A 26,394-nucleotide genomic window follows, 5' to 3' on the forward strand; every position below is an offset into this window, starting at 1 on the left:
TTTGGAGCTGTGCAATAGTGATAAATAAAACCTCAAATTTTAACATGATGTCAGAAAAATAGAGTGGATTTTTTTATGTAACATCCTTCATGCTAAACAATAATGAATCAGGATAGTTAGTGAAAAGATTCTCTAAGACAAAACACACACAGCATCAGATTGAGACCTCAATAATACAAACCCACTGAACTGAGAAACTGAAGTTGACTATGACACCGAGTACCCAGATATAGATCTAAATCCCACAGGTCATATTTAACCCTGCTGTAGTTAGTGAAGATAAACAGGCTATCTTTCACTCCTCTGTAGCCAGCGCCTGCCTAGAAATACTCCCAGTACTTAATGCTGCGCATTCGCTAAAGCGAGTACGTCTGCGTGTGTGTGTGTATACAAATACATACATATAAATATATATGTATACATACACACACACACATATATATATGTGTATGTGTAAATTCTATAAGACATACTATTTTCCTAAACATGGTATAAAGTAAAACATTTGCCTTCAAAATTAATCTAAGATCAGTGAGAGGTTATTATAGACATAGTGATCTTCTAGTATCAGTCTCAGTCATGCAGTTACTGTGAGCTTTTACAGCACATAACGTACAGCAAAAAGGAGTCTAAATTTATTTGATAAGTTATCTACAAGAAAATCTTCAGTTCTTCAAATATGCCATTCAATGTTTAAGAATTCAATATAAATTCCAAATATTGCTCCAACTCTGATAACCCCTGTTTTAGCTAAGCTGGTTGGTTGGTAGTGATTTGTCAGATAAGTTACACAACACTGCTTCTGCTTCCTGATTAGATAAGCAGATAAGTTTTTCTGGCGCACGTATTTATGCATAAAATTTTTCATTTTCTGTGAACATTTGCAACTTTGTAATCCTCTCTCCACAAATCTGTATGTCACCAAAAGTCAGCCACGGTCATACTGCATCCGCTAAAGGAAAACATAAGTGCATAAAATAACATAAAATAAAAAAAAAACATAAATTCTGTATGGATTGTATACAGAAAGCAATTCCATCTATCAAACCGATCAAACGTTCAGGGAACTCCCCTCTCTCTGTACAGCCTATATATACACTGTAGAATAAAGAAAAGCAGTAAACAATCTCTTTCTTCCCTGAAGATGGGGCAGAGTAGGCACACGGCCTCAGCGCGTCTCTTGCGTTACAGAAATGAACAGCATGGCTGGACTGCGAGCCCTGTGCCCAGAGATCGGCTAAAAAATATCAAGCACTCTGGACATGGAGATTTGACAGTGATTCTCCTCCCCACTATCACAGGGCAATGCTGGCTCCTGGGTCAGAGCCTGGGCCAACAGGAGGAGGAAGCACAGGCCATCATGCCAAGCACACGCAGTGCACAACCAGAAATGAGGCAGCAATGCAGGGAAAAAGCTGGCTGGAAGCAATTTTTAACAACTGGTTCTACAAAACCAAAATGAACTACCTTGCCATAGTCTGGAGGAGACCAGCTGACTTTCCACCCCTTTCACCACACTCCTCTACGAACAGTTCCCCTAGTCTCACAGGGCCCCTTGCCCAACTGCTTAAAGTGAAAAGCCATATAAATTTGATCATATTGACTAAAGTTGACAAAACCCAGATAAATATTACAAAAAGTGAATAGGATGAGATAAATCTTTACTAAATGGGACAGTAATTTCTAATACCTAAAGGGTTAACTCAAGTTAACTTTTACAGGTAAAGTCCAATTTTTGTAAGATGCTACTTACTCTCTCCCGGCATCACAAATGGCAAAAGTAAGCCTACTCAAGCATATGTGAGTACAGAGAAAAATGAGTTTGGTATAAAAACCTACCATGATCACAACCTTGGTCTATTAACAACTCCCCCCACAAAAGAACAAACCAACATCTCACACAACAGATGTATGCAAGATGAGAATAAGCACACAAGTGTTCCTGCAAATATGTCAGCAATGTTTTCCGTAGGCAAATCCAGCTCTTCAAATTTTTCCCCACCTTTTTAACAAGGACAGTGAAGCTTCAGGGAAGATTCACCATGGGTGTTCAGATACACAGATGGGTGTGGTGGAAGCACCTGTATTAACAGACTGCTTAAGTGAATACAGTAGCAGTATTTCAACATGTACTAATTTATTCAAACGTCTTGAAAGTTCTTTCTAAAATAATCCAAAGCAAGTTACTACTTGGAAGTAATAAAATTCCTAAAGTGTTTTATTTTCTGAATATAACTGTCATTTTTTTTTACTGTACAATTAAATATTATAAAAGCTAATAAATACTTCCCTTCTGCCACTATCATAATTTCAGCAATGAAGTTAAAAACATCATTTGAAAATAATTTTTCTGGATAAAACGTTTAAGAAGATTTCATTTGGCGAAGTCTCTACCCACCCCGGAAAACAAACAGTGACAGACTACAGCTGACAGTCTATACTGAATCATTCTAGAAAACAATTTGCATATTAGATATGACTAATTAGTAGTGATGCTCTTCAATCTTTATGTCTCAAGTAACTTTATAATAAGAATTTGTATTCAAGGACTTCAGAGAGCAAAACAGTTCATCTCAACAAATTAAACTCCTTATGGAAGCCAAGCTCCAATAGTAAGATTTTTGTCCAATTATTTCGGAATAAAGAGTATGCTCAGTATCACTGATAAAAGCACAAACTGTTTTTGAGCCTTGAACCTTTTACCTGTAAAGGAACTACATTAAAATCCCAGTTCTGCCTCTTAATTTATTTTCAGGCTGGCACAGTAGGAGTACAGGCAAGTTCAAGATGAAAGGCAGGAACATAATCAAGCTTGGGATCTCTGTAAAGATCTTTCAAAACTGAAGTTTTATGGTATTTTAATATGATTTATTTAATATGTACTTTACGTGATTTTGTAGTTTAACACACAGATTTATGTTACTGATTTAATTCTCAAGACCTTGTTTTGAAAACACGGTACTCAGTTAAGTTGCCAATATGCTCAAAATAAACCCAGATATAATGACAACTGTCATACAATAAGAACCTTAACATCATTCAGAATATATGTTATGACACTGAATGTAATAGTGGGATTTCTCTCAGCATCAGTATCTCGCACAGGAGTTTCACTATGATGGGGTTATTCTTTATGAACCAACTTCACAAGTATTTCTTGTGACACAGAGGTCATAAGCGTGTTAAGAAAGTGTTCAAAGAGACAAATAAAGCTACATAAAAATACATCCCACATCGTTTTACTAGTTTTGTTATGTGTTCCTCCAGCACGACGTTAGCAATACGCATCACAAGAAGTGTGTCAATTTGATTTGCCCACATTCACCATTAAAGTTTCTCCTTTAGCAACTGACGGACCTATGTCAAGTACGGCGTACCTGCAAATACTATTAGCTGGAAACTGATTGTTTGTATTTATGGTACCAGAAAACCTGATGACCCAAATGACCTATTACACTGGGTTTTGCACAAGGTGCTTGACTCGGGCTAACCTAAGGCAATCGTAGACGCTGGCTGCTCAGTTGAGAGTAAGCCACGCTCACCAGCGAGAACGAAAGACAAAAACGGAACCTGCGCTAAGGCGGATGGACGCGAAGACTGTAACAGGCCGCTGCTTTTTGAGGGAGTAACAGCGTTTTTAATGCGGTTGCCAACGATAACGTGACGCTGAAAGCTGACGCGCAGGTTTATACGATTACCTCCGCACAGAAGCGAAGGACACGTCGCACCAAGAAGGGACAAGAGTCCTCCAAAAAGAACGAAAAAATAAATAATAAAAAAAAAAAAATCCAATATGGCCACTGACGTGCAGTTGTCTTTTGCCTTGAACTCGCCCCTCGCCGCCGCGCCCCGTACACCTGTTATGCTCGCACTTGCCCAGAAGTTGCCGCGGCGAGGGGCGCAGCGCGGGGCTCCGCCCGGGCGCGCAGGTAGCGCGGCGCCCCCGCACTAGCCGCTTACCTTCCTTGCTGAGCCTCATCACCTCCCTGCTCTTCGCGCCCTCCTTTCCAGCCTCCTCCAGCTCCACACCTGCGGAGGAGAAGCACAGTCAGGCGGCGCCGCCGGCCGGCGCTTATTGTCTGCGGCGGGCGGCCCGCGCGGGGGCACCGCGCCGCTCCGCGCCCGCGCACGCACCCGCACAATAGCGGAGGCGCCGCCGCCGCCCACCCCCCGCCGCCGCGCAGCATCCTCCGCGCCCGCGCCGGCGCCTCCCCGCACGCATGGCACCGCGGCTCGGCGCGTCAGCTGAGCGCCGCGGAGCGGGGAGGCGGCACCGCGCGGCGGGGCTGGGGGGGGGGGGGCGGGGGGAGGCCGCGCCGCGCCGCGCCGAGCCGCGCCGGGCCGCGCCGAGCGAGCCGCGCCGGGCCCGCCGGCCGCCCCGCGCCCTCCGCGGCGCGTGTGCGCTCAGGGGGAGGGGAGCGGCGTGGCCAGCCGCGGGCCGGTCCCTGCGCCTGGCGGTGCCCTTACTGTGCGGGGGGGCGGCGCCGTGCGCGTGCGGGGGGGCGGCCTCCCGCACCCAGGCGGCCCAGGGCTGGCCCAGGAACGCCTCGGGACTGGGCACGGGCCGCTCCAGGGCCGCCATGGCGCCGCGCCTGCTCCTGCCTCCTTGTTGCTTTTCCCGTTTCCTTCGGCGGCGGCGAGCGAGCGAGCGAGACACGGGATCCGAGAACGCCGCACGTCATCCTCGGGACGTTCCGCCGCCCACACGGGGGTAGTGTCAGCCCCTGCTCCCTATCAGATCGGGCTCGCCGCCGCCCAGCGCGCATGCCCGCGCCGCGCGCATGCGCGCCGCCGCCGCCGCCGCCGCCGCCGCCGGGCCTGCCGCGCCGCGCCGCAGCCCCCCGCGGAGCCCGCGCGCCGCCGGGCGCTCCGCCGCCGGGCGCCTGCGCAGAAGCTCCGCGGCGGCGGCCGCTGCCGCCCGCCCCGCGCCGCCGGGGGCTGGCGCGCCCGCAGGTGGGTTCCGCGGCGCCGGGGGGCTCCAGGCCGCGCGGGCCCTCTCGCTCGCAGCGGCCCCGCCGCGCCGGGCCTGTCCCCCGCGCTGCGCTTGCGTTTCGTCCCGGCCCGCGTGGGGCGAGAGCGGGCGATGCGCTGCCGCGGAGCTGTTCCGACCTGCCGAAGGGGGGGACGGCCCAGGGCTGCCGCTGCAGCCTGGAGCCGTGCCGCCCGGGGCAGCGCCGCTCCCCCGCTGGCCACGCGTGACCGCCGCACCCGCGGCCCCGCCGCGCGGCCGAGGCCCGGCCCCCGCCGAGGCCCCCGGCCCCCGCCGCTCCCGGAGCCGAGCCCAGGAGCCCCGGTCGCTGCGCGCTTGCTGCTGGTTCCGCCCGTTGCGGGGCGACACGCGGATTTAACCCAGAAGAGAAACAACGCAGAGGGACGGCGCCAGGGTCGGAGCAGCGGCCGGAGGGGCCGGACGGGGATTGCTGCGGTCAGCACTGCTGCGGGAGAAACCTGCGTGGCACTACGCCTGGAAACAGATTAAACAGATCTCTGAGATCGACCAGCCCCGTCTTTAATACCTGGAGGCAAGCGTAAAATCTTCCATACCGTATGGCCTGGCCACAGTGCCGCCAGTCATGTAACGTTAGCTGCAGGAAACTACAGGAACACAATTAAAACACTAAAAGAAGCAGAAAACTCACCAAAGTATGTCTCAAAACCAGTCAATCGCAGCAGACTTCTTAGCAACTGACATGGAGCATCCCTGAGATGTGACCTTACATATATCACCTATGGAGTTTCCAGAAGCAGGAGAGTAGGCGTGCTATTATACAAAGCACGGGTAAGACCTATCCTGGAATATTAAATACAATTCTAGTCACCAGTGTTCCAGCCAGTTTAAATAATCCTTTCACAAACAAGTAAAGAAAGGGTTAATCAGAATGATCAGAGGAATTAAGAGTCTATCATACAAGAAGAGCATTACTTAATCTAACAAGACACAGCTGGGAATGGATATGATTGATGTCTTTAATTATAAAGAGGCATAATCATCAACGAGGAAGGAAAAAATAAGGTAAAGTACAAATAGACATAAATTGCTCATGAATAAGTTGAGGTTGGAAATTAGAAGGTTTCCATTAAGGAATGAACTATACAATAGTTACCTGCAAAGACAAGGAGCTGGACTTCACAATTCAGCATAAAAATAATTCCAGCCTGTGTTTCGCTTTTAATAAACAACCATCACATTTTTTTTTTAATTCTAGCAAAGCATCCAGGGATTTCTATTCCTGGCAAGAAAAATAAGCATCTTGAAAATCATATACCTCACAGACATGATTTCAATAGCACTTTAAAACAAACAAACAAACAAAAAAAAAAAAAAAAAAAACCAAAGCCCTGCCCCAAACTGCTTAGTCAGGGATAGCAGGATGGAATTCCCTAAGAATCATCATAAATGACACAAAGTTAATAGTTAACCGTGTCTGGTGTTAGTGCTTCAATTCACTGCAAGGTAGTTGAGCAGAAGTGTCTTTACAGCGGCCAAAGAGTCTCCTAATTAAAGATGTTACCCTACGCAGCCATATATGTTATTATTTCTGTGATTACCCAAGGTAAGTATCTCAAGAGAAGATTCAAAAGAAAGATGTGTGAGCACCCAGGAAATCTCCATCAATGAAAACCCACATAAGATTTTGAAGAGGTATGTATGGCCAAACATCTAAGTAATATTAAACACTGCAACATGGCCCAAGCAATAAAGCAATTCCTAACCACACAGCTGGAAGAAAAATGGGCGGAGGGAAGAGGAGAAGACTAATACAAGCTGCCACAAACCAAGAAAAAAAGTGAAGAACTTTCCAACTTTAACACATGGCACTAATCTGTGCTGCTTACCATGACCCACTGCAGAACTACAGTCTAGGCTCTAACAGAAAGAGACCATATGAAGGAAAAATTAGCATAAAATCAAAGATGCAAGATGTACCAATTCTTTCATAAATAAAAAACAATCTAGTGACCCACATTTTGAGGGAAACATTTCCAAAGCCTTCTCAAAGGAATTCTGCCTCCTCCCTAACGCATGTGTTCAAGAACAACATCATCATTAAGCAAGTGGTTATGTGATTGTCAGAACAGATATTTCCGACTTTCCAATGATCAGCACCTTTTGTTTGAAAAATGCAAGTTCTGCTTTGGTTACATTTACACTGCATTTGTGATCTGCACCAAGGAATGAACCTCATCCCAGAGCAAACTAGAGACTGTCTTCTCTCCATAACCTATCTATAGGCTGGACCTGGAGAGAAGTAGCCTCCATTCTACACCAAGGGTTCCTCACCAAGGGAGCTACTTGTTACACTGGGGTGGGCACTCCAGCCTGGAGCCAAATCAAACTAGTGTATGCAGCAAGGTCAACTATATTTTACTTTAGAGCTCAACAATAAAATAGGGGGAGAGAGTCAATCTGACAGTATAGACACATCCCAGAAGCTTTTCCCATAGTTGGGCATTTGAGAAGTTCACTCTTGTCAGAATTCTCCAATATAGTGGGAAGGCAGGGTGCAGTTCTACTGCATGAAGGGAACTTGAATGGTTTCTTCTGTTTTATTGGCATCTGCTTTCACAAAATTTTTAGCAATGCAGTTATATTTAAGACCTTTGCTCCTCTTTCAAATTTGGTTGGATCAGTCAGTGGATCAAAAGTTATTGGTGGAAAGGAAAAAAGGGAGGAAGACCCTTTTATCACAGAGGACTTATTTCCCTAGGAAACTAATAAAACTGCACATAAAGGCACAGATTAAACATCCGCTATGTTTCTTTTCCACCTGTGCAGTAATATAGAAATTGAATTTATTTCACTATGACCTTGAACAAGTCACTCAGCCATAGAAAAATAATTAAGTCAGTCAGGAAAGGTACTTTTTTCCTTCTCCAGTCCCTATGGATCTTTTTTGTTTCAACTGCAAAATAGAGACTTCCTTTTACTATGTGGCTTTTCAAAATTTAATATAACGCAGCCTTTGTCTTGGTTGCAGCTTCTAAATACTACAGTGATCCAATCATAACATGAAACTAAAAAAATAAACCATACACAAATTGTTCTTTAAGAAAGAAGGAGCAAAATACAGATTTAAGCTTAACTCTGATCTTTTTAGTCCACAAATCACTGGTCTTTTAATAAGACAATCTGCAAATAGAAGCTTTCCATGAAGCAACCAAGAGATAAAATCATATGTTCCTATATATACTTAATAGAATTAAAGGCTTGAGTTTTACAGCATCGCAGGAAAAGTTACGATATTTAGAAGGGACCTAAAGTGACGTCCCAGTCTTTAGCTTATGTTGAGACCTACCCAAAATATGTGTGATTTTTAGGATCTCAATATGAGCTATCATTCATATGAAACACAGAAATTCTCAAACGTGACTATCAGGAACATCACATGTAGTTACCATGTACAAATAGCCATGATGTGTTTATATTTCATCTTCACTGTCACGCACTGAGAAAATACCGTGTTTGCTCATGAGGATGTGTGTAGCCACAACCCCCCCAACAGTCTGTGAACTTCTGATTTGAATCATGTATACCTGACAGTAAGCGCACCAGATGGCTTTAAACTGGCTGCAAAAATATTACAAAACCCAGCTGTATAAGCCTTCAGTATCATAACAAGATTATAAACATAAGATGTTTTAGTGACAAAACCATTATAATTTAAGCAGGTTGGCAAGAGATTCGTTAGTACTTCTAAGAATTTTATTTTACAATGGATTTACCACAATAGTGGTTTTGTCTTATGCAGCAGATACTATTACATAGCGGACAGTTTTGTGAACACAGATACCTACTTTGATGGGAACGGAACTGTAAATGAATCAAGACTTTTCTTAGTCAATAGTGGAGCTTGCATAAGCAAAGCACTGGCAAACTAACTAGCTGTCAGTCACAGAAACCTCAATTGTCTTCCAGGATTTTCAGAAATATGAAATTAATCTATATGTTGACTTGTGTACAAAACATTTTTATAGCCTCTTTTTACACTCTTGCTGATTTTAACCCATTGATTATCTGTTTGTAGTAAGTCTTTCCACAATGGATAAGTGAAGTTTCTATTTAACGCTGAAACTCCATCTCAGGAAAAAAAAATCAAAGAACTTTAGATTCAGAAGGTGAAAAAGTAGCTAAATTGTCCTGCTTTGACCAGATGGAATTGATTCTGGAACTTCTTCTCTCTTTTTTCTTTTTCTTTTTCTTTCTTAGTAGCAACCTGGTCTACTATGTGATAATTACAGTAGCTAAATCCTTTAAATAAAATGGATAATTAAAAAAAAATCCTACATCTAGGTTTCTGCAAACAGACATACATAGGATTTCTGTTAAAACAACTCCACACCTAGAGAGCCAAATATAAAACCCAATGTGACCCAATTTCCCTATACATGCTCAGTAAGCAGATACTTAGTTCCATTTGTGTTTTCTTCATGATTCAGAAGGTGTTCCAGATGCTATGCAAACACTGTCATAGTAGAATTTGGCTAGAAAGCTGGATTAAATAGATGCATATAGCAGAGATCTATTTTAATGTCCTCTGAAATAAACCACAAGAAAAAAACCCTAAATTAAGCATTTGATTCCATCTTAGCCAACGAAGCCAGCACTTAAAAAAGAAACAACCAGAAAAATGGAGAAATGAAAAAAATGTATTCTTAGTGAGAATATAATTTTTCTTATATAACACCACTGCTGTATCCCAACAAAACATGTTTCTCCAACAACTGTTGCAGCTGCTTTACCCAAAACAAAACAATGCTTGACACACTATAGCAGCGTCAAAACACTAATCAGATGAAACTGCAAAACTAAAGAAAGATATATTGCACAGATTTATGTACAGAAAATGCACAATAAGATACCTTGTTACAGAGCACTCCGAGAAGTTCAAAGAAAAATGCTACCAGAAATGGCCATGAGCTAGAGATGGAAATCAGCAGTTAATACACATTTCAAACCCAGGAGAGTTACCCAAGCAGTGAGAAAAAGTAAATTGCAAGTCCTTCTGTTGCAGTGTCTAAAAGCCTTTTCTAAGTAATCTAACTCACATACTGGTTGTAGTCTCAATGCATTAACGTAGGACTGTACTACAGCTAATCTGTTCTGTTTTTCAAGAGGATAAATTATCCACTGCATTACCACAACTGGAATGCTTCTGGTAGGTGTCAAAAACTATTAACACTAGCTACCAGTGTACCTCTAGATAGGGCTGCATCCTACAGTGCAGCCCTACACCTGCCCTGGGCCAGGGTCTTACCAGTTGCTTGGAAGAAGCGAAACGGTTTCATTGCTGCAACTGTTTCAGCCACGAGTCCTGGAGAGCTCAATTCAAACCCATTTTCCTTTACAAAGAATCTTCCTCAAGAATGGTCTCCATATCCTGGTTTCCACCAAAAACCTCTATGTTCAGCTGGAGTGATACAGTGCAGCCCATATCAGATGTTGATCTCAAACCCACTTCTTAAAACACCGCTCGGGGCCCCGGGTCAACACTTTACAGATGGACACATGTCAAAGAAATTTAAGATTAGACCAGGTCAGAGGAATGCAGTCGTTGCAGAAGACTCATGAGTGGATTTTTAACAATACAGCTGTCCTGTCAGATAGGTGACCCGAATGACAGGTCGAAGTACACCTGAAAGGCTAAAATTGTATTTTCCTGTATTGGCAGGTAGCCAGAAAAGATGACATGATTTTTTTTTGAACAATGGTAATGTGTAAGTTTTGTACTACTTCTTAGCATTATTCAGCTTACTTAGTATTGGTGCAGCAAACCATTTACATTTTACCTATTAAATATTTATGTGGTTTGTTTTATTCAAAACAATTTCTTGGCAAAACCCAGCAATAATAATATTTGTAAATGCCGTATTCAAAATCTAAAGGAAGGTGCTTAACATCCAGTCAGCACAGAAACGAAAACATTGGTAGAAGTTCCCTGTGTTTTTGAAAGGCATGACAAAGTTCTGTAGATTTTTCAAGATCAAAACACTTAAAAAGAGAGGAAGTTGCCTTGCCTCAGTATTGTCTTAAGTCTATGTTCGAACAGCTTGTTACTCTCCAAAGTTTTGCTCTCTCAAAATGCTCGTGAATAGCTTCAAACTACCAAGCAGGTCCCTAAAGATCTTCCCACATTTCTCACGAGGTAGGAAAAGAAGTATATTAAAAATTACATTTGCCCTGCTGAATAATGTGTATTCTCACTTTTCATTCGTGGGCTGTTTAGTCCTCCACTCTCTCATTTATGCTCACCAATGACCTAGCATACTTTATAGTATGCCCTGTCTCACTTTTTCCTCCCCGCTTTGCCAGCTCATCATGAGGGACCTCTCCTCAGCAGAGGACAGGTCCCTGCCAGCCTTCGTGAGCCCACCACCTCCCATACATGTGCCCCTCTCCATCTGCCATCTTCTCACCTCCAAACCCTTCCTCCTGCCCCCCTGCCAGGCACTAGCTCGCTGCTGCCTCTACCACGGGGCACGCGGCTCGTGATCCACCATGGGGGACGCAGCTCATGTCGAGGCTGTGCGACATGGTGGCGGTCGTTACGGTGTGTCGCGTTCCCAGCTTGCGCTGTAGCCGGCATGTTAAAGTCACGGGGGAAAGCAAGCCTGTTCTTCCTGTATTTCTGGCTAAGGCTGGAAGCAGAGTGCCAAAAGCAAATTGTGTCTCATCTGTTGTACAGAGAAGCATCGTTGAGCTCCCCACCTTGAAACGCTGGCTCTGCAAAGAGCTCGGTCCTGGCCAGAGTCCGATCCCAACCTAGACGAGTCAAAGATAATAAATGGTCTTCAGCTAAGTCTTAGCAATACCCTACTCAATCCAAATGTATCCCAGGGGCCTTAGCATTTATTTGGATACAATGACCAATATGCCTGACAACTGAAAGCGCCCTATATAAAAATGTCTTTGATATTTAAGCAGTTGCTAACATGAAGCGGTAAGCTGTGTCGCAGACGTTTTGAGCCATGGGCTGCCGTCATCCTTCCAGTGCCTCACAGGCCATCCCGCGCTGTTGTCATCTAACTTTTTACTCAACATTTTACAAAGGCAAAATGATTCCACAGACCAGACGGGATGTATTTGGGCCATGGTTATGGTCTCACAGAACCAATGCTTATTTAATTAAATCCTCCCCCTAACGATATGAATTGGTCACCCTTTGATGGAGTAATTTAAAAACTATTGTTTGACAAGTGTTCCTAAGGCATAGTTTTGTTCTGGCAGACAACGCATAAAAACACAGTCCTAATGATACTCTGAAGTTAATGCAAGAAAATACCTCGTCAACAGGACAAGATAAAAATTGAGACTTTATTTAAAAAATCTAATGTTGCCTATGATGGATGCACACTTCTGAAACGCGTAGGAGCGAAGATTGCTGGCTAGCTCTCCAGGTTCAGATTAAAGAAATCTCTGTAGATCTGTGTTTGATGTAGCCATCAAACATTTTAGCTGGCTAATAGCCTCCAGCTTTGTACAGGTAAGTGTTATTTTCATGTGATATTTAGTACATACAAAAGTGGTAACACTGATGAAAAATAAGCAATATGGTTTTAGGAAAAAATTAAATAAAAGTTATAAAGTTAGAACTGAGATATACACATGTGCTATACAAGTTTGTGGCCAGGACTGGTTGCTCTTTTTCAAATCTTCTCTTCACAGGCAGATTAAAAAAAAAAATGCTGTCAGTGCCCACGAGACAGTGGGCATCTGTGGATTCCTCCGTCTCTGTTTAATTCTGCTAAATAATAGAAATAATTTTGATTAAAAGTCAAGTTCAAATTAGTTACTAAACACGAACTCGTTTTCCTTGTGTGGAAGTGGAGTCTTACTGCCTGTGTGCTAAATCTAAGCTGCTACCTTTTTCTTTTCACTGATGCTTACATTCAAGGACTCTGCTGGTAATCTGGTAATACAGTGCTAGTTTTTGCTTTTGCACTAACAATGTTCTTGGCAATGCAGCTGCTAGTAACTTCAGAGTGCCACTGAAACTGCAGCCTCTGAGATGGGAAAGGCTGCTGAAATTAGAAGGCTTTATACATGGTAGGCTGAAAAACCTGATGGAAGATGATCTGTCTGGGCATATTTGGATTTTCAGTCCTCTGTGGCAAGAGGTGTCTTATGTTTATGAGACCAATGGAGCTCTTTTTGCTGAACCCTCGAGCATCATCACGCTGCTGGCCAGCAATTAGCACAATTGATACAACAACTATCAAGTTTATCAGTGGCGTAAACAGTGACATTACATTGAATTGTGTGTTCACATCACAGCACAGTTGGGCATTTCTAAATATTTATGAAGCTATCCTGAACTAGTGGAGCAAATGGTGTGTCATGGTCATATACACAAATACAAATATGAAGTTAGAGGTTATACGTAAACAGAGTTATGGTGGTGAAAAGAGCTAACAGTAGTCTTCTTTTGAGAAACACAACATTTCATAAAAGTACAATATGCATTCCTTGAAATGGAGAGATGGGTCTACATTGATGGGGTTAGACGTGATCTTATTCGTAGAACTTAAGGCACTGAGCCATAAGGTCTTCTGGATTTGTAGAGGGAAAAACAGCAAGGGCAACTCTAGGTTCTGGAAGGGCTCATTTGTGAGAGATTCCTCCGTAGGTAGTTCAGGGCTGGTAAGGGTAATCTCTCCTGCCGTCTCCTGCCCCGCAACCTCTGCAGTGTATCCCCAGGGTACAGCACGTGGCAGGACCACCCTCTCGCTTGCTCTTAGCCTGCCTGCCTCACCTTTGAGATCAAGCTCAGGTGGCTTGCCGGGCTGCCCCTAATCTGCTGCTCCTGCTCTCCAGCCTTGGAAAGGCTTCAGAAGAATCACGTAACGCTATAACTACTCCATCAAACTGGAACGAATTTATGAAAGAGGGTAGAATTAACCAGTGCTTTATTTTAAAGGGGAACATGAGTAAAAAGTTCTATCGATGTCAAAACATCATGTGGTAATATTTAAGGAATGAGGATGATGTTGCATCACCTTATTTTCTTTTTCTCTTCTCCTTCTCTCAAGCTGGATCTGCCCTGGGATTAAATGATTAGCAAAAGAAATGTTACTGCCATAACTTGCTTCTCTTACTTAAAGAGCACAGATAGACTGACTGCAGCACAAAAAAGAAATGGTTGAAGTGGCCAGATGTACAAGACAGTAGACAGGTGATTTTGACTGAATTTTATACCTGTGGCCTGCTTTAGCATGAATGGCCACACATCAATGAGACAGAAGTTTGTCTGTCTTTTTTACTTACCCATTTCTTTAATCTGCCTAAACAAAGCAGCAGGAGTCATCTTCACAATTGTTAGTAAGATAAAATACAGAATCTGATATATCTTCTTTTCCCTCAGGAAAGACTTCTGGTAATTTTTTAACAAATGTTTTATTCTCTCCAGGATCCTCTGAATGTAAACGTAGAAGGAGAATTTTCTCCAAATTATTACAATTTAAATGCTGAATCCCAAATCTGTTTATTTCCATTGCTTTTTTTTGGTGCATATGGAAAATGTGCTTTAAGAGATTTCTTTTTTGTGGTTGCTATGGTAAAAAGCAGGCCTTAGTCCATTTACTTAAAACCCATGAACTCCAATTAACTGTTTAATGTTGTAACATGCAACAGCTCTAGTAACACCTTAACAGCTTTAAGCATGATACTCCGTCATCTCAACAGATGGTGATTTTTGGCATTCTGTGTTTTCAGTTTATTCTTCTTCTTTATAATCCTTGCCATTATATCTTTTGAAAAATGCTCCTGGGCTAACTTACTTGCAATTTGATTATGCTAAGGCATTCCTTGGATCTTTCTGAATTTCCATTAAAGATGACCAACAAACGAAAAAAAAATGTTTGATGTTTGTATGTGTATCCCTGGCAAGGATTATAAAAGCAGATTTTAAAGTAGTTTAAGAATATGTTTCTTCTTGTCTGTAACCGTAAATGTATAGTCTCAAAATACCCTCTGTGTACTGTAGGAACCTTACACCTCAATAGAGGAGACATAATTGATTTTTTTGTGAAGAAAGATCCACTTGAATGTTTGTTGAGAGTCTGAATTAAATAAGAGTTACCAAATTCAACTTGTTTTTCAGAAGGGATTTGCCCATTCTTCCTCCAGTGTTGAAGACTGAATTCCCCATTAATTTTGCTCATTATTTCAAAGATTTACAACTCATATAAATCAGTTTTGACATGGAATTATAACTATAATTAGAAAAGAGTTGCCTTTGTCCACACATTATCAAGAGTAAGATGGTCTAATGAAATTGTTTCTCAATTGCTCTTTCTCGTGTATAAAATATTTGCGTTCCATTTTTATTTATTTCTTTATTGAGATAGAAATGGATTCTTTGGATTCAAATCAGAACTGTTTTTCATTTTGCTCCTCCAAAGGATCTCATGTGTTATGCAATTAAAACACTTCAGATGTAGATATTGTCTTAAATTCTCTAATGCAGGACGTTCAGCATTGTACTGAATAAACTCTTTTTTTTTTTTTTTTTTTTTGTACCTTCATCAGCAGTACAGGCAGCATTTCTTATTATTTAGGAAAAGAAAACAACAGGGAAAAGGAAAAGAACAGTTTTCCCATTTTCCCAGAATCATAACAAGATAATCTTGCAGTTTCAAGTTCTAAAATATGAATGTCTCACTCACAGCTATTTCCTGGCTGACTCCAGGTTTCTATGATTATTATTTATTCAGTGCTGATAGTGTGCTTGACACTGTGAAAATATAGAAAGAGATATTCATGTGGATTATCTGCCAGGATTTCCTATTTGTTAGTGGCAGTGTTAGCCTCTTTAAGCAAAAGCTTGAGGCTGTCTTTAAGACGGAGATGCTTATCCATCCTGCCAATATGCAGGTTCATACATATGACCGTGGGAAACACTGCTCAAATGCACCAGTAAGGCTTTGGAAGGACTGACCCAGTGGAGATTAATTTAATTAGGACAGCAGCAGCATGTGGTAGCTCTGATCAAACCTTTAAGAGTAGATGATCTAAATAGTTTGAAAAGCTGGAACTTTTTTAGGGGAAGGTAACTGGGAAGAATCAGTTCTCCTGATTTGACACCTAAAGATCAAAGAAAGACTTTGCCTGACTACTTAATGCTTTTAAAATCCCCCGTCTTTTATGAAATCCGTGAAGCTTTTCTAACTTTTCCATAGGATGTACCGACAGCACATGTACTTAGTTCACCTGGACAGTGATGTTCGTGTCCCTCAGGTTGATGCTGCCACTGGCCAGGTTGTCAGCTGCCAGATTGACATTGGGCACTGGTGTTGTTCGAAACAGTATCTTCCAAATGCCCAGAGTGGAAGGCTTTTGTCAGGGAGGAATATCTCAGGTTAGTGGCATTTGACAAAATAATTTTTTTCTTCATTTAAATGAGATAATTGATTGTGTCTTTATTAAAAAAGAGTTACCATCTTTGGATTTCTTCCTGGATCCCCAAGAAAAGCATCCTCCTAGATGGGATCTTTGGCAACTGTCTCCTGACTTTATGCATGAAAGGGCAGAAGATTTGCTATTTCACAAATAAAGAATATTTTCCTCATGATTAGTTAAACAAAAAGCAACAACCCCAAAATCCCCCAAAAAACCAAAAACCTCTTGCAGTGAGGAGAAAGGCAGAATGTAAATACTTAGCTTGCTTACTCACTGGCCAGAAAGGGCATTTCATCATCTGACCTGTTCAGATATCCCAGCAGAATGAACGGATGATGACAATAAGCTTCTCTGTCTGCGATGGTGATAGCAAGCTCTGAACTAACACTCAAACCCCTTCATTAGAGCAACATAAATCATATATTTGAGTTAGTTTCAGAAAATAGTTTCAGAAAACCTCACTTGCAGAAGTGAACACATCTGCCATATATTGTACAGAGGCAGCCAAAACAAAAAGACTCAGAAAAATGCAAAAATGTCTGAGGGATTTAGAAGATCAAGTTGAATGTGCAGAGCTTAATTCAGAACTATGAAGGCAGTTAAAGAAATATATATGAAATCTAATGAATAAAACACAATTCCTGTATTAGTAATAGTTGTTAAAACCTAATTTTTGTTTGGCGAGAAAAAGGGAGTGATCAAATTTCTTTACCCCCTAAATAAGAAGACTTCCCCTTTGCTTACAGGCCGTGTTTTACACAGAGCAAAATCCTGGATTACACTCAGAGGAAAAGTTTAATTAATTCTCATTTTACAAATCCTCTACGATATTTATTCAAAAGACTGGCAAATTCCAGGAAGTTCATCCATCCCTGAAAGAGAAGTTTTATAAACAAATCTGACAACAAATTTATTTTAACAGCAGCAACCCTGGTAATCTGTCAAGATGTTGTTCATTTCTGACACTTAAGTTCTTTTTGCTTGAGAATAAGAAGCAATTTGCTACAAACAAGCCATTTAGCTGGGATATGGTGACTACCCCTCTGATACCTCCCAGGTCATTTAACCCTTTTCAACAGAAAACAACTAATAGCAGGATGTAAAGCATAAATATATATTAAAACAGAGACGTCTAAATTTGTGTATCCATTAAACAGCCACAACATTTTAAGTTTCAAGGTCTGTAAATCCTATTAATGGTGTACCTCACAACCTGGACCTACATTACTCCACCAAATACTTCCTCACTTGCAAGAATCATAGCATCAGTAAGGTTGGAAGGGACCTCTGGAGATCATCTAGTCCAACCTCCCTGCTCAAGGAGGGTCACCTAGAGCATGTTAGACAGGGTTGCATCCAGGCGGGCCTTGAAGATCTCCAGAGAAGGACACTCCACAACCTCTCTGGGCAACCTGTGCCAGTGCTCCGTCACTCTCACAGTAAAAAAATTCCCCCTCACGGTCAGGCAGAACTTCCTGTGCTTCAATTTCCGCCCATTGCCTCTTGTCCTGTCACACGGGGCAACTGAAAAGAGTTTGTCCCGGTCCCCTTGACACCCTCCCTTCAGGTACTTGTACACATTGATCAGATCCCCCCCCTCAGTCTTCTCTTCCCCAGGCTGAAGAGGCCCAGCTCTCACAGCCGTTCCTCCTAGGGCAGGTGCTCCAGCCCTCTGAGCATCTTTGTAGCCCTACGCTGGACTCTCTCCAGTAGCTCCATGTCTCTCTTGGACTGGGAAGCCCAGAACTGAACACAGGACTTGAGATGAGGCCTCCCCAGGGCTGAGTAGAGGGGCAGGATCACCTCCCTCGACCTGCTGGCAACAGTCTTCCCAATGCACCCGAGGACACCATTGGCCTTCCTGGCCACAAGGGCACATTGCTGGCTCATGGTCAGCCTGTCATCCACCAGCACTCCCAGGTCTTTCTCTGCAGAGCTGCTCTCTGGAATGAAGCTGTGATACACATTTTTTACAGCATTTTCGAAATCCATCATAGAAAAGGAAAAATTTCCTGTAAGGTTTATATTTGACAGTGTGAAATAACAAATTCTTAAAATATAAACAAATGTTTATAGTAGCCTCTTGCTTAATTTGGATTCATGCTATTTAAAAAAAGTATTTGTAGCTGTCTCTCATTCTAACTCTTCTCAGGCTGAAAAATATTGTTCATTTCTATTATTGACTCTAACTCCCTTTGTGATTTAATCCTTTTCTTTACACGCTTATTGAGTAGAAATAGTGGGAAAGTCACAACCACAAACAATAACATGCCAGTTAACTCAGAGCTACTCATGGGACATTTAAGTAAATTTAAGGCAACATACATAAACATTACGTTGCTGGCTTAAAATCTGGACATTGCAGCTGGAAGTTTTGATCGCTTAATTGATACTGATTTTCCAATTGCTTTTGAAATTCAACCACTGGTTTGAATCGACTCCAGATGGGTAGTAACTGAAAAGTGTTATAATCTGGCAAGTATTTAGTAGCATAGATAAGGAGTCAATCGCCTCATTAAAAGTATCTCAGACATATGCACAGATTTAAAAAAAGCTGCTCAGTGGCTCAGCAGAGTGTTGGCTGAGGGGAGCTGAACTGCTTTGTCACCCCTACGGGCTCTTTCTGGAATGACGGTGAAAGGAAGCTGCTAAAACTGCTGCCCACAGAGGTGAATGTAAAATATGTTAGGGTTCGTTTATCTGCCTTTCAGGGGATGCAACGTGGAATAGGTCAGTGCTAGTTTTCACTGTAGTCCGTGGAAATTCATTTGTGAATAAATGTCCCCTCACCTGAAAAAGAGCCACACAACTGAGCTCATGACTTCCAGGAATTTGGGAGTGGTACTTATTTTTCCACCAACAGGTTATCAAAGTTATTGCCTACCTGGTAACAAATGATATAGAGAGACAGGAGCTAGAGTGGTGGAGTCATATGAACATCAGAGCTAGCCACCTTAATCCCCTTTTATTGTCCCTGGGGAGAAGCAGACATTTCAAAGGCATGGTGTGTCCCGTCCGAAAGGAGAAGGCTAAAGATGCTCTGATGAACTGTGCCCTGGTAGTTCCTTGTTGTTTCTGAAAGAAGCCCAGGATGACTTGCTCAGATACAAGGGCTATATTTTAGCTTTCTTAAGGGAGGGGATCCCCTCCTAGAGTGTCACCCCATCATTCTGAGCGCCAATTGCTAAAACATTATGTGAATACTCCTACACTTTCTTACAATCTTTGAACCTGCTCTGTTCTCCAAAGCTTCATATCTCAGTTTCCACAACATGCCATTTTTTTTACAGAAGAAAATGCACAATTTTCTATAACAACCTGATCAAAGATACTGACCAAACTGAGGTCCCTGGCACAATTTTAATATGCTTTGCAACCACTGCATGAGTTACCTGTCTCTTTTCTACTGCAGACAGCTGGATTTCTGTGTGGCACTAGATGGCATTATTCCCTCAGCTCCAGCAATGGTCATGGGAACGACACACAGCAAAGGGATGTATTCTGACCTTGTCTTCTTGTTATCACCCACTTAGGTCATATTATAATGACCAGGTTTTATGAGAGTGAGGTCAGTCTGGACTGTAGAGGTTTTCTCCTCTCTCTCTGCATTCACCTTCCTATCTTTAGAGCTTCACAGTTCTTTGTCAGAACATTTGCTGGACAAGTGCGCTCACTGCATCAGGTCTTCTGTTTCATGCAGAAAGCCTTTGTGGTCTCAGTCTGTTCCATGAGGTTTATGTTCAAATCCACAGGCAAGAAGCATCTTTGTCTGGAATATTGTATGGCTTTCCTGCTGCCTTTTGAGTACTGACGTGGTCACAGAATCAGTCAAATCATTAATCAGATGTATTTTTGCCTCAGGTCACTTGGAGGTGACTCATTTTTTCACTCATGTTTGTTCTCAGCTAAAATAAACATAAGCTAAGTTCAGCAAATATAGCTCCATGATTCTGTATGTGTACCAGATGAATTTGACCCTATGTCAAATTAATTTCTAAAGATTTCCTCTAGTCACAGAAGTTACAGGCAGCAAGGAACTTAGAGCCCACTGGGCATATTGCATCTCTTCTGTATAGCTAAGAATTTGTTTGCCTTAGGGCCACTATATTCAGGCTCAGGACTACTGACATTGCTCCTTTCAAAATCAGGCTTGTCACTGACCTCTGTGAGACCAGGTTTATTATAATTATTTTTCAATAGCCTAGATGAAGTGCTAGTGATGCCCAAATGTAGGAAGATACCAAAGATGCCTGTAGAAAATGTGTGTCCCAAGCAAGATATTGAGATAGAGGCTGAAGATGTTATGGAAAAGTTATTTTTTGTTCCCTCATTCCCATAGGACCACCTCAAGCCTCCTCTTTAAGCATCTGCCTGCCGCTTCCCATTCCTCTCTACCATACAACCTCTTTTCCCCAACTCAAAAACCTGATTCCATGCTGCCACAGCTGTCTTGCCACGTATCTTTTAGATATACTAAGGTACAGCCACAGAAGAGGGCAGAAGCCACATTTTCCCCAAGAGAAGCCTATGCTAGGAGGTATATGGACTATCAGGCTTTTCTGAGGTAGTTTGGCCATACCAGTGGTCCAAGGAGAATGTCCTCTCTCAGCTATGAGGAGCTGTAGGGCTCCAATCTGCCTAAGAGAAATTAAAAATTTCAGTGCCCTTTGGGACTTGAGGCAAAGCACACTGGAGCCCCAAAGCAATGGAGGAGTAGGGAAAAGTGGAATGAAGCCAAGCAGCTAGGGTAGAAATTCGCTGTTGTTTTGTACTACATCTGATTAAGAAATCAAAGAAGCCTTTCAAAGGAGCTCCTCTGTTGCCCCTTTTAGTTGGGGTTTGGGTTCCCGTGTGGGGCTCCGGACTGCTTTTCTGTCTCTCAGTGAAGCCCTACGCAATCTTCAGTACAGACTGTGTCTGCCAGGCCCCTCGGCTTTTAGGATTTATTGGAGCATGTTGAGTTTTGTAAGAACTGGTTCCCATATGTTTTCTACTTCAATATGTCCAATCTCAAAGCTCTCTAACAAAGAGCTTTCTCTAAGCTCTCATGAACAAAAGATTTTTTACACTGTTACGAAATAGTGAATTATTTCCTCACTCCTATTCAAAGGATGGAGCAACTTAAGCTAAAAAACTATCCACTTCTGATCCATCACCCAAGTCCTAGCCTTGTGTCCAGCCACACTCTTCTGTAAATTCTATACTCTTTTTTTCAATCGGCAATAAAAATATTCTATTTGTGCTAAAATGTGAAGTCACTTATGCTAAATATAAGCAAATCCCTTTTGCTGAATAAAATATACTGAATGTAGTACGTTTCGTGATGCAAGTGCCTGTTTAAGTTCTTGGTGGTATATTAAAATATTTGACTAGGTGAAGTGCATCACGTTGTGTACATAGAAACCTCAGAGTTTCTGTACCCATGTTTGTCCAGAGCATTCTTTCTTGTTGCATTTGCATCATTTGCTACTTCAAGTCCTTGTTTATACATTTACCAATCAGCTCAGGTGGCCAAGCAATTACAATAACAGACAAACTTGTAATATGCAGTAAATGCTGTATCATGAGGTGCAAGGTATTGCTACACGGGCCCAGGTCCTGATCTAGTATGCTCAGAAAGGCTTCATTGGCTTCAGGGCATTTTTCACTGTATCTTTACTTGCACTGGACCTTTATACTTGAAGATGAATTATGAGGTTAAAACTCAAAAAACATACATGGCTGGCATGGACAAGAGAAGGCATTCCTTACAGACGTTGAATGTCCTACTTCACCATGCATTTTTGGTCTTGAACCACAAGGCACAAAACATTTGCTGGTCACATTGGCTTCTGCACAGGTAAATGAATATTGAATTTCATGCTATGTTAAAACAAAACAAAACAAAACAAAACAAAAAATGTAAAGCAGCACAAGAACTTAGGAAATTATTTGTTAACTACGTACTTTTTACATTCATGGTGTCCTGCAGTTGGCACGATTGAGCTTGGTACTGGAAACAAGTACTTCAGCTCTGCTAAGCTTTCTGCATGGCCTTGGAGAAGTCAGTTGACCTCTCTGTAGGGAGGATTCAAATACACCTGGAGCCTTCTTGAACTCATATGCTGAACCTGTCCTTGTAATCATCTGCCTCTGTTCTTCTTTGTTGCTGCTACAGGAAGGAAGGCAGAGGCTGAGCAGCCCAGATGAAGCAGAAGGCATGGGAAGGGTCAGAAAATCTACCCTACCTTAATGCCTTATGTGCCCTAGTCCTCCTAACGTAAGTGCTCATATTCCTTGGAAATGGCAAATGAAGCAAGACAGACTCCTAAGATTCCTTCTTCTTTGGCAAACGCTTTTGTCAGTGTGGTGTGCAACCACTGGAGCAATGGAAGAACTGGCTTTCGATACTGACAGCAGCTGTTTTCAGGCATCTGTGTGTATTCACTCAGATTTTAGGCTATTTTCTACTTAAACCCCAAAAGATGTTGATGGGATCAAAGCACTTATTAACAGGCACCTTAGGTTAGTTATCAAGGCAGTGACTAGTGGATTTACAGGTCAGTGCTAGAAAATAGATAGCTCAGGTAGTGTCTGGGATTTTTTACATAATTGCATGGGTTCAGGTACTAAATTGGCTAAACTGGGATCACTTTAGGCGAGATTAAGGTGTCCTGGATATTATGAGTGACTTTTAGTTTGCTTGTTACACGCAAATGATACAGAAGAAGCTTTTAGCTAAGGAATTAAATGAAATGGTGAATAAGTTTCTGGTGTAGGATGCTGAAGTAGTGTTTTAATATTTTAGGAAAGGTTACCAAGGCAGCGGACGGAGAAGCTGTACTGTTTAAAAAGGAAGGAGAAGAAAATAAAAATTGACAGTCTAGGTAATTTAATTAGTGGAATAATAATAATAAATACTCGGGCAAAGGCTGGGTCAGAGGTATGAAAACTCTCCTTAGGCTGCTTAATTTTTGGAGGGTGGTTATCACAGTAAGAGCAAGATGCCTCCTTTCCCGTGAGTGCTAAGCAAAAGAGTGCCACTACTCTGGCTGAAATAGCCATTAATGGGAAAATTATGTCATGAACCTCTGGTGAATTTGAAAAAGCAGAGAACATTTCTTTTCCATTGATAGACTGGAAGTCAATTGAGAATTAAATGCATAGAAAAAAGATCTATGTCCTGAGCCTGCACATTTTGTTATGCAAGCAGACTGCTTCTCTGAAGCTGGCCTTTGTTGCAGTCCCTCCTCACTCACTTGAGGACAAGCAATAGAAAGTTTGCACACCAAGTTCTGCTCTGCCTCACCTAATTTCCCCAGTTTCCCCTATTCTTTCTCTGTGCATCCCAATCTAATGCCAGTGCAGTCTCTCATACTCTGAGCTGTTCGTCTTTTCTCAGGAAACAAAATCCCTTAATTTCTTGATGGGTACAGCTTTTTTCTCCCACATTCTCTATCCTACTTGGTCCTCTAGAAGTATTTCTGAGCTGTTATAAAATGCCCAGGTTTCAAATGGTCTTGGAAAACAAGAATTGATTAAAAACCCAGCTCCCTTCTTGACCTTTCCATCTGCTCCAATTAATTTTTTCCTCCCTCTGGTTTTCTTGGAAACTCCCTGCTTATACTGTTGCTTTCAGTGCCTTGACCTCTTTTTGTCTAGCTGCTTTGTGTCCCCAGAAGTCTCATGTGTGTCCTTCCGGCAGCACAGAGCTGCTGTTGCCAGCATCACTAGTGAACTCCTACCTCTCTCACCTTTTCTTCACTCATCTGTTCCTAACCAGTTCTATATTTGACAAAGTGATTAAACTTTCTACTTGATTTTCTCCCTGTTCTGGGCTCTCTTTTAACCTGGTGTCTTTTTCACCTCACAGCCTGGCAGGATGAATCAGAGAACCACACAAATCCACACAGCAGAGGAATATAAAAAAAAGAGGGATCAGAGAAACGTTCTGAGAGATGCTGGCAGTGACTGAAGGAAGAAGAAGGAGCCAGAGCCCTTTCTGCTCCTACGTGCTCCTCATGCCTGTGCTGCCCTTTCCTCCTCCCTCACCACGTGCTACACTTGGCTCTTCTGCTGTCTCCCTCATCACCGCTACGGTCATCTCGAAACTGTGAGACTTATCATTGATTGACACCTGGAGAACCCAGAGACATATTTAGAGAGAAAATAGGTGTTCGCTACCATGTGAGTATTCACGTAGCACCAGAACCAATTACCTATTGCACTAAGGGAAGATGAAGCTGAGGAAAGGCTAGAGTTTTGTGTGCACGTGTTCCAAATGCCTTTGTCATCCACATCTCCCCTATCCTTCTGTGGAGTCTTATCGCAAGACCAGGTTGCTCTTTTCAAGTCCTGGTATCAACTTACTTTTATCTATGTCAGAAAATATGAAAGGTTTCTTGTGCAGATTCATGTATATGGGCACAGGACTCTTGTTGGTAGTAGATCTGGGTGGGTTCTCAGATGAGGGAAGAACAAAACAAAGAGGCTGAAATATATGTTTATAGGCAAGCAAAACAAAACAACAAACCCCTCTAAAACAAACCTAAGAAGTCAGAGAAAGAAAATTAAGGACCAAAAATGGTGACCTCTGAGGAAGGCTTGGTTATTTCAGAAGATAGACTGCACTTCGCAACTAAAAGGAGGGAAGAAATTAGCCAGCAGCAGTTTTACAGTATCCTGATAATCAGTAAAAGATTACAAGCTTATTGTACAAGCCTGGTTCATGTCTGTGTATGAAGGCTTCATCCTTTCTGGGTATCCATTTAGATCAAATTTCTGTGTGGAACCAGAAAATGCACATGAAAGGCTGGATGACAACCTGGTAGCTAAAGGCACTGGCTGGACTTTTTGCTAGTATAAATATATTTACATTAGTATCTAATCAGCATACCTAGGTCATTTAATGGTGAGTTTTTCCGTATTTTTTACTAACATAAGGTCTAGGCAACCATTTCCTGGGGCAGTGGAAGACTGGCTTCCGCACTACTACAGGCTGATGTAGCATGTGCTCCCAGATGATGTGATATGGCAATATACATCTTTAGATCAAGGCTGTATTTACCTTTGGCAAGGCCCTCAAAGTGCTCTGAAACAGATAAATGTCAACCTTCAAAAGAGTATTTCTCCTGATTCCCCAAACCAGTATCAGATATAATTCCTTAAGGCTCAGGCTCTATCAGTATATTTTGCTAATGCGGCTTTCCTAGTTTTGTTATACTAGCAAAATCCTCCAGGGTATATCTATACTGCAGTTTAAAGGCACGCAGGCAGCCAGCATAGACAGTGCCTACCCTAGTGTTAAGATAGCTGTTCACGTTCAGCATGTCCAATTAGCATGCCTATCCTATGCAAAGCATGGGAGCACAGGACAGAGCTGTCCGAAATGGCATCAGCTGTTGCCAGGACAGCCACAAGTGTCATGCAGAACCATGCAGAGACGGATTTGTGAGCTTAGCTCACAAATCAGTGCAATTTTTTCAGAGTTGTGTTAACCCTGAATTAGTAAATCCTACCTCCTAGCAGAGCTGATAAGTTTGTGGGGAGGTGTTCAAGATAGTACTAAACAAATTCCTGAGGAACTTGATCTAATTCAACCTGCTTTGAGCAGGATATTTGACTAGATTACCTTCACAGGTCTCTTCCAACCTAAATTATTCTGTGAGCCAATGCAAATGCAGCTATACTGCATCCAGTTCCACTATTAGTGCCATCTCCATATTAAGCTCCACTGAAAAATGCTAGGCTGGCTCTTAGATACAATAAAAAAAAGATTGTGTGGGCATCTTGTGGCTAGCTAACTAAATACCTACTCTAAGGGTGGGGTACATTTTGCATTGTGGTCCATGCTGTTTGACTGCAGTTGATTCCTGAGACAGCTGCAGTAAAGCTAACTTCATTATGCACATCAGCTACAACCACATGTCCAGAGACATGGTGTGTGTGGTCTGAGTAATTCTCTGATACCCAGAGCAAATGGGAAAACTTTAGGCTCTTGATGTAAGAAAGAAAGCATG

At 42.3% G+C, this 26,394-nt stretch overlaps 1 protein-coding gene across 2 annotated transcripts in view; it reads right to left on the bottom strand.

The window, feature by feature from the left end:
- ATXN7L1 (ataxin 7 like 1) overlaps nucleotides 1-4,717 on the bottom strand; it is a 122,051-nt gene extending 117,334 nt beyond the window's left edge. Inside the window, exons 1-2 of one of the 2 annotated variants that reach the window (XM_062582141.1) lie at nucleotides 4,468-4,717; nucleotides 3,961-4,029 (exon numbers count right to left, since the gene is read on the bottom strand). In XM_062582141.1, coding sequence (XP_062438125.1) covers nucleotides 3,961-4,029; nucleotides 4,468-4,582 — 184 coding nt within the window. In that variant the 5' untranslated portion in view covers nucleotides 4,583-4,717. The remainder of the gene's footprint in view (nucleotides 1-3,960; nucleotides 4,030-4,467) is intronic. The other variant, XM_062582090.1, reaches the window with a different exon arrangement.
- Between the last annotated feature and the right edge of the window lie 21,677 nt (nucleotides 4,718-26,394).

Source organism: Rhea pennata, chromosome 1 (assembly GCF_028389875.1).
Source record: "Rhea pennata isolate bPtePen1 chromosome 1, bPtePen1.pri, whole genome shotgun sequence".
Taxonomy (NCBI): Eukaryota; Metazoa; Chordata; class Aves; order Rheiformes; family Rheidae; genus Rhea; species Rhea pennata.